This window comes from Cotesia glomerata, linkage group LG7, assembly GCF_020080835.1.
Source record: "Cotesia glomerata isolate CgM1 linkage group LG7, MPM_Cglom_v2.3, whole genome shotgun sequence".
Lineage (NCBI taxonomy): Eukaryota > Metazoa > Arthropoda > Insecta > Hymenoptera > Braconidae > Cotesia > Cotesia glomerata.
This window is the reverse complement of record NC_058164.1, coordinates 20889125-20911644: the sequence shown is the minus strand read 5'-3', so window position 1 is coordinate 20911644 and position 22520 is coordinate 20889125. Positions and strand designations below refer to the sequence as shown.

The following is a 22520-nucleotide window of genomic DNA, read 5'->3' as shown; positions in this document are numbered from 1 at the left end:
TTATGAAATAAATTTTTGTATAAATAAATTGTTAAAATTATATAATAAATGAAATTAATTATCTGACAATTGTAAATAATTTTATTTAAATTTTAAATATGCCGGTAGCTGACAATCTGACAGTTCTGATTTTGTAATGGCCGGCTCGCACGCAGCTGTCAAAATCGCGCATGCGCTCTTGGAAATTAACGCGGCCAATTTAAATTTCCTAGATGTCAAATTTTTTATTTATTATATTTAAAAAAAGTTTTTGATCAAAATTATTAACATTATTTATAAATAGTTAATTAATAAATTTTTAATATTTTTAATACATAATTAACAGTGCAAAAATGTAAAAAAAATTATAAATGACATTTAATAAAATATTTAAAAAAGATATTTAAAGTAAAAAAAAATTATTACAAAAAAATAATTAATTATTAGATAATTAATAATTGATGAATCAAATGATGAATTTAAAAAAAAATGAGTTTTCGCGCTGGTGGCGGCCATACTGTCTACGCGGAAAACAGAAAATAAAAAATGAGTTTGCGCGTGTCCAAGCAAAAGTTTATAGTGGCCTTCCATCAGTTTTACATTAGTGAGTGGAGTAAAATATAAACTCATTAAATTATTAGTTAAATAAAACAAAAACAATTGAGTATTTAAATGAGATCAAAGTAGAAAATTTTTATTAGTAACAGTAATAAATAAATATTTAAATGTGTCAACTACTTTTCGTAACATAACCAATCTAACCTCAATCAACAAACCGCCATTTTTCATAACGAAAAAATTAATAACTTTTTAGTAATTAATTTTTTTTTAAATCAGTAAGCTTTTTTTTCGGGGATTGGTAGGTTATTTTAAGGTGAGTTATTATTTTGATAACCGAGTGAGGTGATAAGTTGATGATTGTCATTTTAATTGATGTATATTTATTAACAGCAGACAAAATGCCAAATCGTGCATATCCTAAGCGAGCTGATGTAGCTGAAAAAGAAGCTTGGTCTTGGTTTGAATCTGTATCTTCAGAGAACATTACTCATGAACAACTCGATTTGGCTTATAGAGTCTCATTAAATATTTGTAAAAATTGCAAGTAAGTTTGGTGATATATTTTTTTACTTTCTTTTTGAGCAGGTCATATTTTATCAAATTTTTTTTTTTTTTTTTTTTTTTTTTTTTTTAAATTAAATTTCAAACTTACTGAGATAGTATTTAAATTTTATTAATATTTTTAAGCCTGTAGTAATAACATGCTTTTATTAAAATAAATGTTATTTAGACAGATATTTTTTTAAAATGATTAAATAAATAATTTAAATTTTATGATACTGAAACAAGTAAACGTCTGATAATTCTTAGATTTTTTTTCAACAAATAAATTGCTGTAAAATAGTTGTTTTTTTTTTTTTTTTTTTTTTTAATTTAAGTCGTAGAAATAAAAAAAAATTGATACAAAAAAATATTTTTTTAGCAATTAGTTGAAAAAAAATTAAAAAGTATAAACAAAAATTTTTTATTTTATAATTCTGAAAATAGCAATTTATATTATTTAAAAATTAAATAATACATATAAAAAATTATTTTCAATTTTCAATAACAGAGTTTTAATATAATTAAAAATAAAAATTACAAATTAATGAAAATTATTCATAATTAAAATGTTTTTTCAGGCGTAACTGCAGCTATAATCCTCGATGTTTGGTAGGCCTAGGCGAAGAAAAATATCTGAAGTCCCTACCCATAGAAACAGCGACTTTAGAAGATTCATTAGACGAATTACGAGACCCAACTCAGTACGTTGGTTTAAAAAATTTAGGAGCAACATGTTACGTGAATAGTCTCATTCAAGTCTGGTTTCACAATGAAGACATGAGGTAACTAATTATTAATGAAATAAAATAACTAATTATAATTACACTAACAATATTTCAATTATCTTGATAATTACAAAATTTTTTTCATCGCCAAAATATTAATTAGCATTGAAGAGTATAAATATGGTAATTATTTACAAGTGGGGTCCACCCTATTTTTGGTTATATCTAGGTGAAAAATTAACATTTTTTAATTTTTTTTTATTCTGCTTGTTTTTACGGTGCATTTATGATCAAAAATGTCGTGGTAGGAAAAAATAAAGATTTCAAAAGCTTTTTTGCCTTTAAAAGTTGGAAAAAATTTTGGCTCACGTTTTTGGATAAAATTTCTATTTTATCTTTTTTTGATGTTTTTAATATATTTTTTTTTTTTTTTTTGAAAAATACTTAAAAAAACGAATAATTAAAAAAAAAAAATTGATCAATTTTATCAAAAAAATAGAAAAAAAAAATCTACATGGGCTAGCATAGTGAACCTCACTTGTAAATAATTACCATAAATGTTATAAAGAAAATTAAAATGCAATTGATCCTAAATTTTTAATCCGTAGTGGTGGTCATTATGGGTCTAGATGACCCCAGTCAATTTTTGAGTTGCTCTTACTTCGAAGATATCATTCAAAATTATATCTGTGGTACCATCTATTATTGTTTGAAGATTTTTTGAGATTCATGGAAATTTACGTTTTCAATTGCACAAATAAATATACTTTTTGAAAAGCTCGACATGACACCACTTTTTTTTCAAAGTATGCGATATCCGGAGTAGAATCCCGGAGGTCATTTTCATTTATTTTAAAAAATGAAGTTTTTAGTAAAAAAAGTCAAATTTTTCGAAAGTTGTCTTTCTCGCATTTTTTTTATAACTAAACAATTAAAAAAAAAAAAATTAAAAAACGATTGAGTTATTTAACGGAAGTGTTAAGAATTACTCTCATGTACGGCTCGAGTGAAAATATTGAAAAGAATGCAAGTAGCAACAATTTTTTCCGTGCATGGGGTCAACTAGACCCAGTATGACCACTACGTTATTTTTAAGAAGTGTAACCACTAAGAGTTAAATAAAATTTTTCTGAACACAAAATTAATTCTTTTACAATTATTTCCAGGCGAATAATCTACAAATGGAACATAACAGAAGACCCAGAAGAACGTGAGTCTCTTCGTCGTTCCCAAGAAAAAAATTTACCCTACCAACCAGTAACAGTAGTTGGACAGCTGCAGTATATATTCGCGATGATGCAGTTTGGAAATCGGCAGCTCCTGGACCCAACGAGTCTCGCACGAGCTCTATCTCTCGACACCGGAACCCAGCAAGATGCTCAAGAATTTTCAAAATTACTTCTCGCCCATATAGAAGGTAAAATCCAGCAGAACCATCACCTGAAAACCTTGCTCCAGCGCCTGACTCAAGGAACATACTCATACGTAAACCGCTGCTCGACTTGCAGCAGCGAGTACGAGACCCCGACAACTTTCTACGAACTAGACCTCCAGCTAGCCCCGACTCTGAAGCAAGCGATCGAGAACTACCTCAGCGAGGAAGATTTATCCGGCACCAACAAGTACCTATGCAGAAACTGCAAGGACAAACGAGACGCCAAGCGTTTCATCAGGCTCAATACTTTGCCTGACACTCTCAATTTCCAGCTTCTAAGGTTCGTTTTCCACCGAGAGTCCGCGCAGAAAAAAAAATTAACATCCTCGATTTCTTTTCCTGAAGAACTGGATATGTCAGAGTACTTGAATTGTCCTAGTGGGACACACTTGTACTCGCTTGTCGCAGTTTTGAGCCACAAAGGTCCTTCCACCCACTCAGGGCATTACATTGTAAATATTTGCAAGTCTTCTGACGAGTGGTATCAGTTTAGTGATGATAAAGTTGAGCGCCTGCAGAACAAGCGCATTGAGGATGGGATCAATGATGGAGGTAAAGTGAAGCGCACCAAGATCGCAAAGGGATGTTTAACTTCAAACAGTGCCTACATGTTGGTTTACACTAGGTCGAGCAGCAAAGGACGAACTGGGTCGGATTTTAATCACATTGAGAAAGATGAGAAAGAAAAAATTAAAGAAAATGCAAAAGAGGAGCCGAAAGAGTCTATTACTGGTAATGGTACTAAAAGAAAGGAACCTATGGAGCTGGATGATTCTCCAACGTTGTTCAGCCCGACTAAGAAGTACAAAAGTGAGGATGATTCTCACTCTGAACACAATGAATCAGTTGGTGAAGAGCCGATGGATGTTGACGAAAATAATGTCCAGGTTAAGGATAAGCTGCAAGTTGTAAGAAAAATTGAGTTTGATGATACTCATCACCAACAAGTTAATAATCATGATAATGATAATGATAATGACAAAGATGGTTGGGAGAAAAATTACCGATCGTTGAATGGTGACGCACATCGTGCTATGAGCTGTCAGAAACGCGATCAGTATGTGACTCTGGGGTTCGACAAGTGGGAGCTGAGCGAGCCATTGAGGCAGATTGTCCGACAGGAGAATGATACGTATGAAAATAGCTTGCTAGCGATTCAGGCGGATAATATGAAGGAGATTGAGCACCAGAATATCAAGAGGCAGGAAGTTATTGACTTGTACGGGATACTTAATAAAGGAAAGTGGGAAGAATATGAGTGGATACCAACTGGCTGGTTGACCAAATGGTTCACTGATCTGGCTGGTTGTCCAGAAGCTGCGGTTCCTGTTGATAATTCGGTGCTGATGTGCTCGCACGGGAAAGTGGACCCGCTTAAGATAAACCGGGCGAAGTGTGTGCCAATAGAAGCTGCTGAGATGATTTTTAACAAGTATAGAGGCGGTCCCAGGATGGACAAAAGGTCACTTTGTGAAGCCTGTGTGAAGAGACGATGTCGCGTGTTGAGGTTTCAGGCTCAGTTGGAGAGAGACAGGAAGGAGGTGATGGAGATTATGAAGCAGGTGAAGGAGTTTAATGAAGACTGTTTTCTTGTTGGTGCTAATTCTCTGAAAAACTGGAGACGTCTGGCTATGGATTTGTTGGATGATAAGGACAATCAGGAAAGTGATGGTAGTTATGTGGATGAACATGAGCACCATGAGGAACATCATGATGCTGATGATGAATCGGATAGGATTCTTAATTTTAATGAGGACTTGCATTGCGAGCACGGGAAACTTAGGACTCCTGATGCTGGGAGGAAAATTGTACCTGCTGCGGTATGGAATATTTTGAGAAAGTATTTTCCTAAGGCTACTGAGTATCCCTTTGGCGCGCAGAGCTGTTCTACTTGTGAACAGAAGGTTGAGAATGCTGAGAAGACTAAGAAGGATGATAAGATTAAAGCGAAGAATCAGAAAGAAGAGCTCAATGATTTATATTTTTTGAAGAATAGGGTTGATATTACCAAACACGAGGGAGTGGAGTTTCTTATTGTCGAAAAAGGGTTCATGGACTCGTGGAGATCGTTTATTCGGTAAGTTTTTTGAGTTGTTTATTTTAAAAGATGGTAGTTTTATAAATTTTCGTTAAGTCCAGATAAATTTGTTATTAAGGAGATCCAAGTATCCTAGTGTAAAGAATGTCTATAAAAGAATAATATGTAGAAATACTTTTGTTATACATCTTAAAATTAATTTTTATATTAATTAAGGAGGTTCGAGCGAATCTAATATAAAAAATAATTTCTAACTTTGAGCTTTGAAATTAAGTATACGTATAAATAAATACGTCATTTATTTAATCCCAAAATTTTAAAAAGATTCACCGTTTAGTTACTTAGATATTAAATTTTAAAAATCAGATATTTTATCTCCTTACACACGGGCTCTTATGGCGGACAAACTTTTGTCGAGACTATAATTATTTTTTTCAATATTAACCTCCCAACTTTAACGGATAAAAAACTATACACAAGAAATTTGCATTATTGCAAAATATAAAAACAATTTAATAATAATACATTACCGATATAATTTTTGAAATATTTAGTCATATTTTATGTTTGAAACTCGTTTATCGTCAGCCATTTATTCGAATAAAGATTTGACAACATCGCGTCAACAGCTGAGAAAAAAGAAACGGATAGAAATATAGTTACAGAGAGAGAAATGTTTAACTCACACACTCATCCACGTCTCTGTTATGGGTATAATCAAGCGCGCTATTGCCAAATCTGTTGATTTATTCCGGCGAGTAATAAATACGAATAGTATATTACACACCTAGGGAAGTAAAGTAAGAAATGTCTCAGATCACATGTAATTGTCGGCCGAGGCGAAGCCGAGGTTGACAAACATGTGATCTGAGGCTTTCTTTTTTACTTCCCGTGGAGTGTATACTATTTTTTTGCTCGACGAAGGCAGAAAGCGGCAACTTCGTTTAGCGCAGCGGGCCGAAAGTTGACGCTTTCTGCCCGTCGAGCAAAAAAGTCATTTTCTGCCCTCCAGGCGGAAAGTGGCAACTTTCGGCCCGCTGCGCTAAACGAAATTGCCGCTTTCCGCCTCTGTCAGACAGAAAAATAGTATACAAACCTATGGCAGGAAAATAATAAATATCTCAGATCACATATATGTCGACCTCGGCTTCGCCTCGGGCAACATATATGTGTTCTGAGACATTTCTCATTTTCTTGCCACAGGTGTGTAATATACTATTTATTACTCTACTTTATTAAATAAGTCAAAATCATCAATTATTAAATTGTTTAAATTATTTTAAATTAAAATAAAGAATTTTGACGAATATTGGGAAGACTAAAATAAAAAAAAAAGTTTAACATTATTTTGACTCATTAGTTACGCTCGAACTTCCTTAATAACATATTTGAGGAAATTTCCGAAAAATTTTCTCATTAAATAATTATTAACATTTAATTGACTATTAAAAAATATAGCACCCCGAATTACCAGTATACACTTGACAACACCGGAAGAGTTCCTTAACCTTAAAATTTATTTATGTTTACTGTCTAACTAAAATAACTAAGATTTTCTAGCATTTAAAAAACCGCGGTTACTTATCCGCCAGGTAACTGCGCAAGTGGCGTTGCCAAGTCAAATACAAGACTTTAAAGAACGGAAGTTCCGAGTGATTTTTCATAAAAATATAAAATATCTTTGTTGTACGTTCGGAAACCTACTTTTTTATTATTTTAATCGAAAGCTTATTAGTTTTTCAATCAAATTTAATGAAATAAAATTTTTTTAAAGTCGTTAATTGCATGAAATTCTTAACTAAATACACGGCTGATGGAATCTCCATTTACCTCCATGTAAAAATTACAATTTTCAAACCTAATTATTTAATTAAATATCTCGGAAACCTACTGTTTTTTTTTTTTTTTTTATTATTAGGCTACGTAGATTGAATTTACAAATTTTTCAGGAAGTTTTAAAAATTTGATTAATTTGCGTGGATTTCCTTAAAGAGATTGATTTTAAAGCTAGAATTTATGTCTTTTAATAGTTCTAGCTATTTTTCATTTCTCTAGAAACAAATTTCTAGCGTACCAGCGAAATACTATACCCAAGCGGCATAAATTTTTTTTGTTAATGATTTGTTGAATTTAAGTTGACGATTATTAATTTTTGACTTTTTGTTGAGTATAATCTACTAAAAAGTCAACTTTTTCTTTAGGCACTTGAGATGTACATATACTTATTTTCTGGGCAAATCTTGCTAATTGGGATATTTGTGCTCTGGACAAATTTTCAAAAGTTTGCTCTCATGTCTTACTTGTTTGGTAAGAAAATTATGATTGAGATGTCATTTGATTTAAAAAAGCATCTAGAAATTAAAAAAAAAAAAAAATTGCAAAAGATATCAATAATTTTGCAAAAAAATGATATCAGAAATTCCTTCATAAACTTGAGACTTTCGGTACTATATCACTAATATTTATACTAATTCATGAAATTACTCATGAAATGTTTGTTTTTTAAAACATTTTTAAAGTCTAAAAAGAAATTAACAGGCGAGACCATCTTTTTCTCGCTTTGCTCTCACGGAGTTCAACGGAACTATCTCTGTCGCATTCCCAACAGCAGAGCAATTGCAGTTTCGATTGGTTTCACGAAACGAATGAAATTTTTGAAAAAAAACGCTTTGTGGTGAAATAGTTTATTAAATTATCTATTATCTCTAAAAACGTTTTTTCAAAATTTCCATTCGTTTCGCTAAGCCGATTGAAACTGCAATCACTGGTCTCGGCTGTTAAACAAAAAAAAAAACTTATTGCAAGTTGTTAAAAGAGATTCTAATAGGTTTGAGTATTCACTGAATTACCATGGTGAAGTCTGAGTAAACAGTTGAACGGTTGACATTAGATGGCGCGTCCTGTATCTTTGAACTTTTGAGTATAAATTTTTATTATTTAAATATTAAAAAAATACAAATAACATATTATGGTGTGTATTATGTGGTAAAAAATTATGGAAATATAATTATTTCTGCAATTTTTTTAAACATATTAAACATGAAAAATTTGCAATCCTTTATGAATTCAAATTGAATTCAATCATTTATCTATTTAAAGATTGATTTTTGTAAAGTAAAAATAATTTTGATTGAAAAAAACAATTTAAGTTTTAAAAATATACATCCGTAAATATAAGAAAGAATTGAAACGAAAGCTACCTTAATAAAAGAAATAAGCGTTATCCGTCTCGTATTAACGACCTTTTTCCTAATTGTGCGTCAAAAAAAAAAAAGATGGAGGGAAAGGAGCGAAACTGAGAGATAAAGATGAAAAAGAAAACTCAGCTCACCCGCGATTAGGGGCTAAGGTAAAGAAGGGAGCACGGAAAACTAATTGAAACCGCCTAACGATCCACGAGCAAATGATACATCGAGTTTACCACCCTTAAAAGAAGAAAATGAGTTTGTCTAAATGCTTATATTCCACATCGCCTTCTCAATTACAACTTTTACTTTAATAGTTTTCATATCAAATATAGTTATCTTAAAAGCACCACTAAACAAACTACACACTAAAAATTATTCATCATTATTTTTGCATGCCTTAAGTGCAATCGCACGAAGGCATAGCTCTACTGGGGCCTAAAAATCAAGTTTCCTATGTCGTCAGGAGAAATTGTATTATTAATCTATAATCTACGGAAAAATGTTTAAAAAAAATACACTAGTGAAAAGAAGAATAATTACTGAACTAATTAAAAACACTGCTTGGTAAATTAATTATCAATTTTAGTGAAAAAACCTACTTTTTAAAACTTATAGTGGAAATAACTAGCAAAATATGGTGGTGTGGTCAAGATAACTAAAGACATATACAATTTTAGGACTCAATTTTTTTTTTAGCCCTGTTATAAACTTTAATGAAGAACCCTATTCAATATCAAAACTTGATATTGCTTCGTTTAGTTGTAGTTAAAACATTTTGATTGGCATTCACCCCAAATTTCACCATTTTAGTCGGTCATATATTTATTTTTTAAGTAAACAGAGTTCTCACAATGACTCTGCGACCGAGACAACGCATGTATGCGTATCGACTTGTAAGTAGTTGATATAACGGAACACTTAAGGGCGTTTTATTCGCATCATAAATAATTACTGTACGTGGAAAATTAAGAATAAATTAACAAATATTTAATTTTATATAAAACATGAGCGCTTAAGGCATGCACATTAGGATTTTTCAAATTTTTTTTTAGTAAACTGATAGAAGAATATGTTAATATTTAATAAGCTTCATTAACGGTCATTAAATTATTTTTCAACATAAGATGATTTAATAAATATTTATTAATAGTTAATTAATCGTTTTATAAATAATTGTTAACTATGTATAAATATTTATTAAATGTTGATAAATGAATAAATTATTTCAAAATGAATAAATTTATTAACAGTTAATGAATTCTTCTGTCAGTGTATCAATTTCGAATTCTGTTAATTCGGATATAAATCCCTTCTGCATTTTATCCTTCGACCAAATGAACGAAATAAAATAGTTAACGACAGTAATTAGTCATTTACATGATCATAAAGCCGCTATAAAATAATAATGACCTTTCCGGGTGAAGGGGTTAGAGAGTAAAATGTCCGTAGTTGGGTTAGGTGTAGGGTTTTGGGGTCCGGTCGAAAGTCGGGCGGCGTTATCTCAAAATTATTAATCATATTTCAGTGTTATACCAAAAGAGAAATGGATAAAGACAAAGAGATTTGGCGTCAGGGGTATTAATAAAAGACAAAGCTAAAGAGGATGGAGATTGAGGAGCTCTGGAGCTCGGAGGAAAGCTTCTATAGACTTATCTGACACCTTAATCAATTTAAAGTTATTAATTATAACACTATCGCACACACTTGGTGTCTAGTTGTTCTCCTTACAGACCGCATTTAAAACCACCGGCATTGTCTACATAACAATAACAGCCATTCCTTCACTTAGTCACTCAATTCATCACTCATTAATGACGATTCACCGCTATAGATTGTCACCAATAGGATGGAAGGAGGAAGAGATGACATAAATACAGGAAAAAAAATTTTTGGTTATTTTCGTTTTAAAATAATTTATTTTCTTAGAAAATAACTTGTTTAATTGATTTCTAAAATTAAAAAAAATGATTGTTGAAAAAAAACCGCATTACTATCTTTTTAAGTTTGTTATATTCGCGTTTAGCAATTCAAAATATGTTATAATTTTAATTTTTCCATCGAATTTTAATTGCATACTTACTAAAGAAAAAATTAACTTGGTTTTAAAAAAAATCTTAATCGAGGATTATTTTTAAAAATTTCATTATTTAGTCTAACAGAAAAGTTCTTGATCCAAGTAATTTAACTATGAAAATTAACTACGAATTTAACTATGAAAATTCCATTTGAAAGAAACAAATGCCCGTCACAAACTTTTTCTCTTAATCGTTTAAACGATGAATTGACTGTCACCGGGAGAAATATCAAACAGTAAAAGTACAAATTCAGATTACGACCTTTCTCATGTTACCAAATTTCACTATTAAAACCCATTTTATGATGAAGATATGCACGTTACAAAATTTTCTTTATTTTCTCAATTATATGGATTATTTGATGCATAAGGATATTGAGATAAACAAAATAATATAAGTAAATATATAAATTTGATCTAACACGACATTCGGAATTATTTATAACTATTTCGAAAACTTATAATAGATTAAACATCGCTTAAAATCATATGAAACCTTGAAAAGGCACAAAGTTAGGTAAAGACTTTTTAATGACATTAAATTTCACTTGAAGAAAAAAAAATTATTATAAACATATCAAAGAAAAAATATTCCTTAGTGTCACAATTAAATATAATAGATTAAGATCTTCAAAATGATCTTTTTAGTTAAAAATTTTTTTCTTAAATATTAATTTTTTTATCAATGCGGGTTTTATGACCGACTCTCGCCGGACGAGCATTTCTTTACGCTATAAAATGTTACTTTGCATTTTGATAGAGACGCTCAGGACAATACACTTGGCTAATTGCTAAGCAAGTTGAGAGGGTGAAAAAAAGGAATTAAATAGGAAAAAAAAAGGTCGCGTGACAGATAGAAAAGCCAGACTTGAGCGATTGTCTATGCAAATACCTAATCCTTTTGAAAATCCATCTTTTCGACGTTGACGAATTGGCGAGGACTTTTTAAGGATACTTTTAGTAGATAAATTATCTTGTTGTATTTACATATAATTTTATCAGTCCGTGTTAATGCTGAAATAGACACTGATGATAGCGATGATTAAGGAAGATAGAAAGATCATCAGTTGATTGGATCGAATAATTTTGATTTTAATAATTAAAGAATTCGTTAAAAAAAGGGTAAATGGCTGTTTGGTTTGCGGTTTTTATTGATAGAAAAAAGGGCTAAAAAATAAGAATGGCATCGCGTGTAATCCATCTGGACATTTACGTGCTCAACGGATCAACTCTTTGTCTGGATTAGAGCACCGTCATGCACACATGACTCGCGTCTTGGTTCTACCGTAGATCCATGTCCATCCGGTATTATTTTTGCCCTCCTCATTCCTCATTCCTCATCTCTCATCTTTCATCTCCTTTATGAATGGGAAAATCTAGATACACAAGGACCCTTTGGCTTATGGGTACGGGGTAGACCAGACACTACACACCCCATCATCATATTACTCGGCTACTTTTTTCTAACTCATTTGATTCATCCGCCTGATTTATCTTGATTGCTAAATGCATTTACCATTATAACTATCATCTCCGCTTAGATTTTACTTAATCATTTGTTATACTATTAACACACCGTGACATTCAATTATTTGCTATTTTTATCGACTATTTACTTTTAACTTACCGTTGAGAAAATTTTTGTGAGTTAGAAATGTTGATGTTTTCCATCCGGTTAACGAAAAGTTAATATGAGTTGTAGAATCTCATTATTAAACTATACTTTGCCCTTTTCCACATGAATATATCAGATATTCATTAAGAAGTTAATGGATCATTCAATATCAAATCACTGAATCTGAAAAAGCTTTTTTTTATATAGATAGATAGATTTGTTACATTGTACAGCAGTAAGAACTGCCTTTTACAATTTTTTCATCACAATTGTACTGCCTCTCTCTATTTCACTGCGTTCGAATTTTTTCTTTCAAATTTTCACTGCGTTCAAAGTTTCTGCCTTTCAAATTTCGCACATAGATATCGCAACCTGCTCTTTCAACTTTTTATAATCTCTGCGTATCTCTTGCGGCTGTGGACCGACTTGTTCTTCCTGTACTGTATTTACCCTATTCCTCACCTCTTTCGAATGGCTGTTAGAATAGTGGCGATGGGGAAACCACAGAGAAAACCCATGCCAGTACAAGTCGGCTACCGGAGCGACCCCCGACGGTTGGTTTGGAACTATTCGAATAATCGTCGGGGCTCGAACCCTCGCCTCACGGCATGATGTACAAACGAACTAACGATATAATGACTTAGTCCGCTCGGCCATCCTGCCGCTTCTTTTTTTTATATATATTTTGATGATCTTTAGCAAATTTTTTAGAAATTTAAATATTGTATTCGCAATTGTTGAAAAATTTTGCTATTTTTTAGTTCAGATTATTAAGAAGTCGAAAAATGTATTTGGTTCAAAAGTTTATAAATATATCATGCATAATGCAAATGCAACACAGCGTCGCATGTATCTAGCCTGACCCGCAATTCTTGAAAAATTTTGATGAAATTTGGTATATATATTCCTCTCAAAGAAAAAACAATTACTTATTATTTTTATTTTAAGAAATTTTTTTTAACTTAACATTATTACAAATTTTGAATAGAGCAAATAACTTTTTTATTGAAAAGCAATTTATTTTTAAAACAAGATAAAAAACTTTTCGTTTAAGACTACAAGGTTTTCTTAAATTAAGTCACAATAAAAACAGTAGCGAAAAAGAGGCAAACAGAATTTTTCGATCGTAAAGCACACTCAGATGTTTCGCATCATGAGTCGTGCAAAATTGATTAAAAAAATAATTTTATTTCATTTAATTATTGAAAACTTTTGAGTCAAAGAGTTTAAAATCAAGAACGTACACAGAAAAAAAGGTTCATTTGAGCCAAGAAAATATTTTTCTTCCTAATTATTTTCTTGAGCGAAATAGTATATTACAACCCAAGGCCAGAAAGTTGGATTTCCTGGCGTATGGGATATGATGGCCGAGCCGTAGCCGAGGCCATCATATCACATACGTCAGGGTATCCAACATCCTGGTCATGGGTTGTATACTATTTTTCTTGCTCTCCAGCCGAAAGTACGTAACCCCGTGGAAGGGGTTTTGCCGGGCGTGAGGGGGGCGCCGCCCGACTTTTGCAAAGCCGAGGCTTTGCTGGTCAGAGCGGGTATAAAAAAAAAAAAAAAAAAAAAAAAAAAAATAAAAGTTAATAAATTGAAAAAAAATGTTATTTTAAACTTTACTAACAAATGCTCTGATTAAAAGTGATATCATGCACAGAATTTATCACAAATATTTAAACTCATTCTAATTACAGAATTTATTTTTTTAAGTTGATTAAAAATTAGTTTTTAATTAGTAATCGACGGCTAAGAAAGATTGAAATTAAATTATTACAAGTTTGTAGAGTACATGGATCGTTTTATAAACATTGCTTTACTAACTATCAAAATATAAAAAAAAGCAAATAAAATTCACAAAACTATTATGTTTTATTTTTTAAACTTTTTATATAAATTATTTGTGCAGTATTATTATTAAATAGTTCATTAACAATGATGTAATTAAAAATTATTTTTATTTTTTTGACATTTTTTGGTTAATTTATGCGCTGACATGTTACATACAGACGATGTTGTGACTGTTATATATACAGTTGAAACTCGCTGTATAGGCCGGTCGCGCCACGAAAATACGAAAGAAAGCGAGGTTCTGTGCTGCCGAGCCAGAAAATATGCGTAGCGCGCATGCGTTAGAGCAGACCATAAAAGTTGCTCTTCCTGGAGTAAATTGCTGCCAGGAAGAGCGTACTTTCGGCTAGGAGAGCAAAAAAAAAAAATTTTTTTTTAACACAAGAAATTTCACTTATTCCAACAAAATTAATTCTCTTGTTTGAAGAATTACATATCTTGATTCAAGAAAATTTATTTAAGTCAAGAAAATCTTCTTGTTTTGAGAAAATTCAGCTTCTTGCTCCAAAAAATTTAGTTCTTAATAGAATTAAATTTTCTTGTCTTGAGAAAATTTCTCCCTTGCTGCAAAAAATTAAATATCTCGAGAGAAGTAAATTTTAATTAATATTTTTATTGATTAACATGTCAAATGGGACGATCGAATAATATTGAATCATTTTTAACTTCCCGCTAAGAAAATCGAAGATTTTCAAAATTCGGGAAGTTATTGGTTTCACCCCGTTTTGCGAAAATTGAGTTTTCATCAGATCCCGACGTTTTAAGGTCACAGGAAGCTTTCCTGACTATTCCCGCGATGGTGTCCGTGCGGCTGTATGTATGTGTATGTGTGCGGCTGTGTGTGTGTGTGTGTAAACTTCTTATTACTTTTGAACGGCTTGACCGATCGGATCGAAATAGGTGGTGATCTAAAGAGTATCATTGCCATTAAATTTCGTGAAAATTTGAATCAATTCGGTTCGCTAGATTTTGAGAAATCTCAAAAATAAAATTTTCAAAAAATCGTTTTTTTGGAATAACTTCTAAAGGGTTGCACCGATCAATTCCAAAAACTATTTCGCTCTTAAGTTTGAAAAACCACGTCGATTGCCACCAGTCCCGTCAAAATCGGTTGATTCGTTCGAGAGTTATCGAAAACGAAAAATTTCAAAAAAAGTGTTTTTTTTTTTTAATTACTTCGATTCCTCTTTCGATCGATTTAAACTTAAAAATCCGTTATGAGGTTTCAAAAACTGCGTCGAATGCCACCAACCGCATAAAAATCGGTTCATTCATTCAAAAGTTATTGCGGTTTTATAATTCAAAAAATAGTGTTTTATCAAACTTCTATCAGACTTTTGAGCTCGAACAACTCAAAAGCATAAAGAAGCTATCTCTTTGAGCTCGGAGAACTGAAAATAACACAGAAATTTTACTTTTGAGCTCAAAGAGCTCAAAAATAAAATAAGTGAAATGTTGAGCGTTTAGGTATGGAGTTAGCGGGAAGTTGCAGGGATGGCCTTTAGAGTCAACCGTTTTCCTAATTTTTTTTTCATTCAATATGTATAATTGCACGCTAAAATAATATAAAATGGGTATCAAATATTCAAGAGACAAATTTTCTCAAGGCGAAAAAATTTTTTTTCTCAGCTGAAATAAGCGGCGCTGCTTCCCTAAAGTATCTAAAAATCTTGATCAAATATAAAAATTATCAAGTATTTATAATAATTTGAATTAAGAAAAAATGACTTCCACCAAGAATAGAATTTCAAGAAAAATTTTTACTTCGGCCAACACAACTTCGGTCTTCCTTCAGGCACTCGAAAATGTTCTTGAGCCAAGAATTTTGTTCTCCAGTCAAGAAATTTTTCTTTCTGTGTAATATTCTTCAATCAAGATTCTGGTAGTCTTCCGATAGAAACTTTTAATCCAAGAATATTGTTCTTGAGTCAAGAGTGTTTTTTTTTCTGTGCAGACGAATATCCAAGTCAAGTTTAAATATGAGAAAAATTGGTCGGTTAGTTTAGAAACGGTAAAATTTGAAATTTTCAAAAATTAAAAACTTCATGATTTGATTTCTTCTTTATCAAATAAATTGTAAATTCAATAGTTTCTTTAGTTTTTTTAAAATGCATGTGATACACGGAGAAATAATTTTTGCTATAGGAACTCTATAGTAGTTAGTTAGTTGTAAAAAGTTCCAGTAGGTTAACGTATTCTTATGGTAACAATACCGTTTGGCTCCTGCAACTCTACATCGTTGAGCTCTGAGAGCTAAACGTTATTTACCTCTCACAACTCTACAGGATCGTTCTAAGACTAAAATAAATTTTTGGCAGTCTGTTTAATAATTTTTTTTTACGATTTAGCATTGATAATTTAATAAATAAATGCGGCAGAACGAATTTATATTGCCAACAATAATTGTATATGACAAATAAGAATAGTATTATAATAGAAATAAAATAATAATTGAACTTATATTACAAATAAAAATTATTTGTAAAATAAAAATATGGTCGTCACAAAATTATTTTATTTTGTGAATTATATCAATAAATATTGGACATAAAATCACTACCGTATATGCACAAGAAAAGATAAATAAACGAAAACAAATTTTATTTTGTGTTAAATGGGGTCTTTTTGATGTATTCCGATAACTTATTACTTATCACAATATATTCAACTAATAAATTAAATTAACAGTCACTGCAAATGAGCTTTGAAAAACCATAGATACAAAACTGTTCTAACGAAATTCAATTTGACAAAAAAAAAAACCTATTTCCTTAAATAAATAAACTGGAAACTTAATTGACCTCATATATTTTTAATAATATGGATGAGTAACAAAATAATTCTGTTTGTCATTTTAGAAGGGTATGAAATATAGCAGCGCACTCCTCTACTGCGCAACGTAGAGCGCTCCCAACCATACCGTTTGGTTCTAAGAACAATCCCGTAGAGCTCTGAGAGCTCAACAACATTAAGTTATCAGAACTAAATAAAATTTTGTTACTGTAACTCTACAACGAACAGTAAACTGTGTATAGTTGTGGTAACTCTACAGTTAGGTTACCAGAACGAAATTTTTTTTTCCGTGTAGTCTATGAAATAAGCTTTGATTTACAATTTTTTATAAGATAAAAAATTCCCTTATTTATGATGAAATTTTTCGGTTGCATTTTATAAATTTTACTAACTTTTAGGAACCATGAAAAATCTATTTCTATTCCGGCTATCAAATGATTTTTTTGATTTATTTTCGGTAGTTGTTTCATCCTTAATTTTATGAATTTTTTGAGGTTTTATAAAAAATGCTTTGATAACTTTTTATTAACCTTCCAACGAACTTGAGAGTGGATAAAAAGCTTTTTTTTTTTTTTTTTTTTTTTTTTTTTTTTTTTCAAGTCAGTAACAGTTTTTTAAAAATTGATATAACCAAATTCCGGGTATTTTGCTTAAATTTTCATCCTGTAAGTACGAGGAATGATATAGTAGAATGCGGAAGGAATATAATAAATCATCAGTACTAGAGTTTGGAGTTAGCAGCGTGTAGACAGAGAGCCTGGTAATATACCAATAAAAACGACAAGGAAGATAAACATAAAAGAAATAAGAGAGTAACAATCGTGCATCGAGTCGCGAAATCCAACTACCCTTAAATAACTTGATTCATTGCGTCTTCCCTCCTTTCATTCTCCTTCCTTGCATACAATATCTATACCTATACCTACATGACCGAATAAATAATATATACCTTACCCGTATCCTTAAAAAGTTACACTAGCAGACTATAAATACATTTGTGTGTTTTATATGCTGGAGATTTCTGTTGATACTTTGCTAATTCCTCTGAGATCACCAACCCTTTTTCCGTCTGCAGTAAAAAAACTCGAACATGATCGGGAAATTTGATTTAATATAAACTTATTGCTTGATTCTTAAAAATTCAATTTATTGATCAGACAATCGGGCGTTAAATAATTTTGAAGGATATTTGCTATGATTTCTGCAGATATAGTTAGTGCGGGTGAGGAAGGAGTGAGTGAGCCGGGGTGGTAGGAAAAGAGGAGCGAAGGGGTAGCTGGGGAAGAAAAGGAGAAGGGTGGCCAGTGTCTCGGGGGGCGGTCATATATCATCCACCCTACGTGGGGGTGAGTTTGGCAAAAAATCTTACCGGGCAAAAACTATCATCAGTGCTCCGGCAAAGCAAGCTCAACTCAAGACACCGTATCTCTTTCTATTCACATTTCTCTTCCTTCTATTCTCAGTTTCAGGTTATACCATTTCGTTTTCAGTATCTCTAAAACGTTATTCTCATTTTCATTCTTCATCCTTGCTTTCTTCCTTACCTTACATTACATTCACATAGCAAAAAGTTTTTCGTTAAAATTAATACTAAAATTTTTGTTTAACTTCTTACTTTAGTTTACATGAAATTTTAACGGAAAATGTAACTTTATCAAAAAAAAAAAAAAAAATTTGAAAATCTTAAAAAAGTATTTAAGTATTTTTAGTAATAAGATTTTCAATAAAAAATATTAAATTTTACAGTTTGAAAGTATATTTTGAGTCATACACTGAAATAGTAATTAATGTCATATGGCCGAAAAGTGGCACTTTTCTGACAACGACGATGTTGCGATATGAGCTTAAGGTTTGTGGCGAGAATGTACGAAAACGGGCGTAACTTTAACTTCCGAGGCGAAGCCGAGGACGGAAATTTACGCTCGTTTTCGTACATTCGCGTCACAAACTTAAAAGCGAATATCGTAAAATCGTCGTTGTCAAAATCACCACTTAGTGACCAAATGACATACAATATTTTTTGTTATTATCGCTCCATAAATTTAACTTTTGAGGGATAGGCAAATAATGACACAGTCAACGCTCTCTGTATTTGACTCGCCCGTACAGGACCATTCTCTCTACTTGACTCGTCCTTGTCCATAAGAGCTGTGTAAAATCGTCAAATACAGAGGAAGAATGTGGTCAAATACAGAGAGGTCCAATACAGAGAGCGTCGACTGCATATTAAAATTTTATGAAGTTTCACAAGGGCAAAAAAACTTAATTTTATATTAATTTTCTTTTTATTAATATTTATTTATAACGTGGTTGTTATTTTATTCACATTAGGTCCGCTTCGTAATAAACTGTCAGCAGAGAAATAATAAGTGCCACTCAATTGTAAATAAGTTTAAAGTTTACTCAAAGTCATCGGTCGGTACATTAGAATTTGATTTATTTACTGAAAAAAAGGGGGAAGTAAACTTTGTATGGTAGAGTCTCTAGAAATGAGTATCTTTTTGGACGCCACCCAGCACTCAAAGTTGAATTTTTGGAGCGAGCATAACAAAAAAAAAATTTTCTTTTTAAAAAAAAGAGTAATGTTGTAATAAGAAATTAATTTGTTGAAAATATTCAACATTTTTATTTCTTAGTTGAAGAAATCAAACTTTTTCTCACAGTAACTTTCTTGCTAAAAAAAAATTGTTTTCGATTTTAAAAAATTAAGATTTTGGATGAAAATTCGCAAGTTGCCCACCTTAAATTGTTTTTGTCCAAATCAAATAAACTTTTCTTCAACAAAAAAGTTACTGTCGGAAAAATTTTGATTCCTTCAGCTAAGAAATAAAATTTTTAACAAATCAATTTCTTGTCACAACAATATCTATTTTTTCATAAGAAATTTATTCTCTTAGAGTATGAAATTAAAAAAAAATTTCAATTATGTGCTGTACTGTAGAATCTTTCGTTAATTTAGGAATAATTAATTCATGAATAAAACTATAAAGTTATTTTTGTAGTATATAATAGACAACATTTTTTTAAAAGACTTCTGACATAAAATTAAAAGTAGTAGTAAGTTTTTTAGTGAGAATATGTCGCATACATTTGAATTTTGCATTAATCAATTCACATCAAACATGAACGCTTAAGACATACACATTCGGATTTACCAAATTTTCTGTTTATTATTTGAAACTAATATTTAGTACATCTGGAATAAAATATAATTTTTACAGTTTCGGAGTAGAGGAGATTCTCTACAATCGGAAACTACTAAATGTTCAGTATGGGTTTACTCATTCAACTCTTTTTTTCCCGTATTTGAGATTTTTTTTTTATGCAAAAAATTGCATAAATCCAACAATTTCTTAGTTTTAGGGAAATATAATTTTTATACAGTTTACTTTCAACATATTGACATTCCCATTTTTAAAACTCATATAATACAAAATGGAATTTCTTTACTGTGTAATATTTACATTATAGCGTTATCCATTAGCTTTAACATCTGTACATAATTATAATTAAAACTAAAATTTATCCATTTCCTTGTTATAAATATAGTCATTCATAAATATCTATTTTCTTCGACCGGAAACTTGTAATCGTTTGTTAATTACAGTTTTAAAAAATTTAGACTATCGAAAAAAAAAAAAAGGTAACGAACAAAAAGCATTGATAATCGACATCCTGACCGCGAGCTACCTTCTTCTTCTTGATCTTCAGAACTAAAGAAAAGAGTGTTAGAATACGTGACAACAGGCCTTTAAACAAATAGCTCGAAAAAAATAAATTGTTGTCAATAGAAAAAATTATTGGCTTGAGTTATGCGTCCGCAAGAAATCGATAGATGCTTCGCTGAACACGGAATGCGTTAGATTATTCTCAACATCCGTTGTTGTCGATTACTTTTTAAACATTTACGCGGTTTTCTTTTGGAATTTTAATTACAAACTTAATATTTAGTGTGAAAAATTAATTCGTTTATTATTGTTATTTGCTTTAATGGTGGTTTTGAATAGGCGTAGATTCGTTAACGGTAAACGATTTCGAAGAACGTTATCGTTCTGCTTCTGTAGCACGACCTACATTTTAAGTTTATTGGCTTGATATTTATATATAGTAAATGTTTATATGATTAAAAATCTAGTTTTAGTACAATTGCGATTAGTTGTAGTTGATTTAAACAGTTTTTTTCGATAATTTTTAAATCGATCCTTTGATCTGAGATGAATCTTTTGATGATGAATATATTTATTATTTTATAAATGTGGGTTGTTGAGGAATTTAAGAAAAAAGTTTAATATTGTATAATACCAACCAATGACATGACAGTTTCTAACTGAAAATATTTTTTACTTTAATTATACAATAATATAAAACAAAATTAATTTATCTCGTATTTAGTTTCTAGAGGTTTTTAAAAAGTCAACTTTTCAGTGATTGCTTTTGAAACTACACTATAAATTTTACAAGGTAATTGATTGACATGCGTAAGTTTTATAAAAAGTTACATAGATAAACTTGCTTCGACACCTTGCTCACTTTATTGATTAATTAATAATTTTTTTATAGAATTTTTGTAAAAAAAAAGTCAGAAAAAAAGCTACATTACTGCACATCTTCATGATTTCTTTGATGAATATTTATGAAAGATTTTAGAATAATTTTTTTTCTCAGCAAGTCAATCGAAAGGTAAATTTATTCACAAGTAATATGTTCAAATTTTATTTTGTATTAGAGGTCACATTTGATGCAAATTTAAATTAAGCAAAAGTTGAAATTCTATAAGGCGTTTTTTGTGTAAACAAAGTAGCTATTATGTTATGATCCCGTAAAAAAATTTTCCGATATAACCAATTTTCATATATTTGGCCTTATCTGGTCATATGTAGCTAGATCAGACTAGACAATTTATGAGGTTTTCAATTTTTTTTTTTAAATTCCCATTTTCAAAATTAAAACGAATTGATTTCGTCCTAACGTTGAAAATACGAGTTTTCATTAAATCTACGTTTTGAGGTCCTAGGAAGCCGTTGTGACTATTTCCCGCTGGAAGTCCAGCCGTGTGCGTGTCTGGGGATATTTATGTAAATAAAATTTTGTTGTACGATATATTTAGAACGAATCAACCGATCGAGATGAATGACACACCGTTCGAAAGTGTTAATTGAGACCTATGTATGATCAGATTTTTTTTTTATAAATGTGAGAAAATCAAAAGAATTTTTACGGACCATTTAAATAAAACTTTTTATTGGTCACTCATCAGTTCTCTAAAAATTCAAATATAAATTCGACTCTAAATTAATCATGCCTTGCTAATAATTTTTTACATTGAAACTTTCACGGAAAAAAAAAAAAAAAGAGAAAAATTACATGATATAGTGTAACGTGTCGCTTCATAGAAAAAACTGGAAAAATTAGAGTTTTAAATTGTAATTATTACAGATTTTGTAAGAATTACATTGTAAAATGTAAATATTACATTGAAAGCTTGAAAGTTTGAATTTATAAAAATGTTATTTCAAACTGTAATTTTTCTAGTTTTTTATACGACGTGACGCTTATTACTCTTTAATCGACTTTGGTAATATCGGGTTTACTTTATAAATAAAAACCAATGTAACTGAAGAAATCACGATTTCAAACAATTTGTAAATCTATAAAAAAAAAGTAAATGTCAATCGAACGTAAAACATTGAATTGACATAAACGTATTATGAGCGA

At 30.7% G+C, this 22520-nt stretch overlaps 1 protein-coding gene across 2 annotated transcripts in view; it reads left to right on the top strand.

Moving 5' to 3' along the window:
* Positions 1 to 524: 524 nt before the first annotated feature.
* LOC123269911 (ubiquitin carboxyl-terminal hydrolase 48-like) overlaps positions 525 to 22520 on the top strand; it is a 92273-nt gene continuing 70277 nt past the window's right edge. Inside the window, exons 1-4 of one of the 2 annotated variants that reach the window (XM_044735824.1) lie at positions 525 to 853; positions 934 to 1084; positions 1662 to 1865; positions 2975 to 5320. In XM_044735824.1, coding sequence (XP_044591759.1) covers positions 939 to 1084; positions 1662 to 1865; positions 2975 to 5320 — 2696 coding nt within the window. In that variant the 5' untranslated portion in view covers positions 525 to 853; positions 934 to 938. Of the gene's footprint in view, positions 854 to 930; positions 1085 to 1661; positions 1866 to 2974; positions 5321 to 22520 lie in introns of both variants that reach the window. The other variant, XM_044735823.1, reaches the window with a different exon arrangement.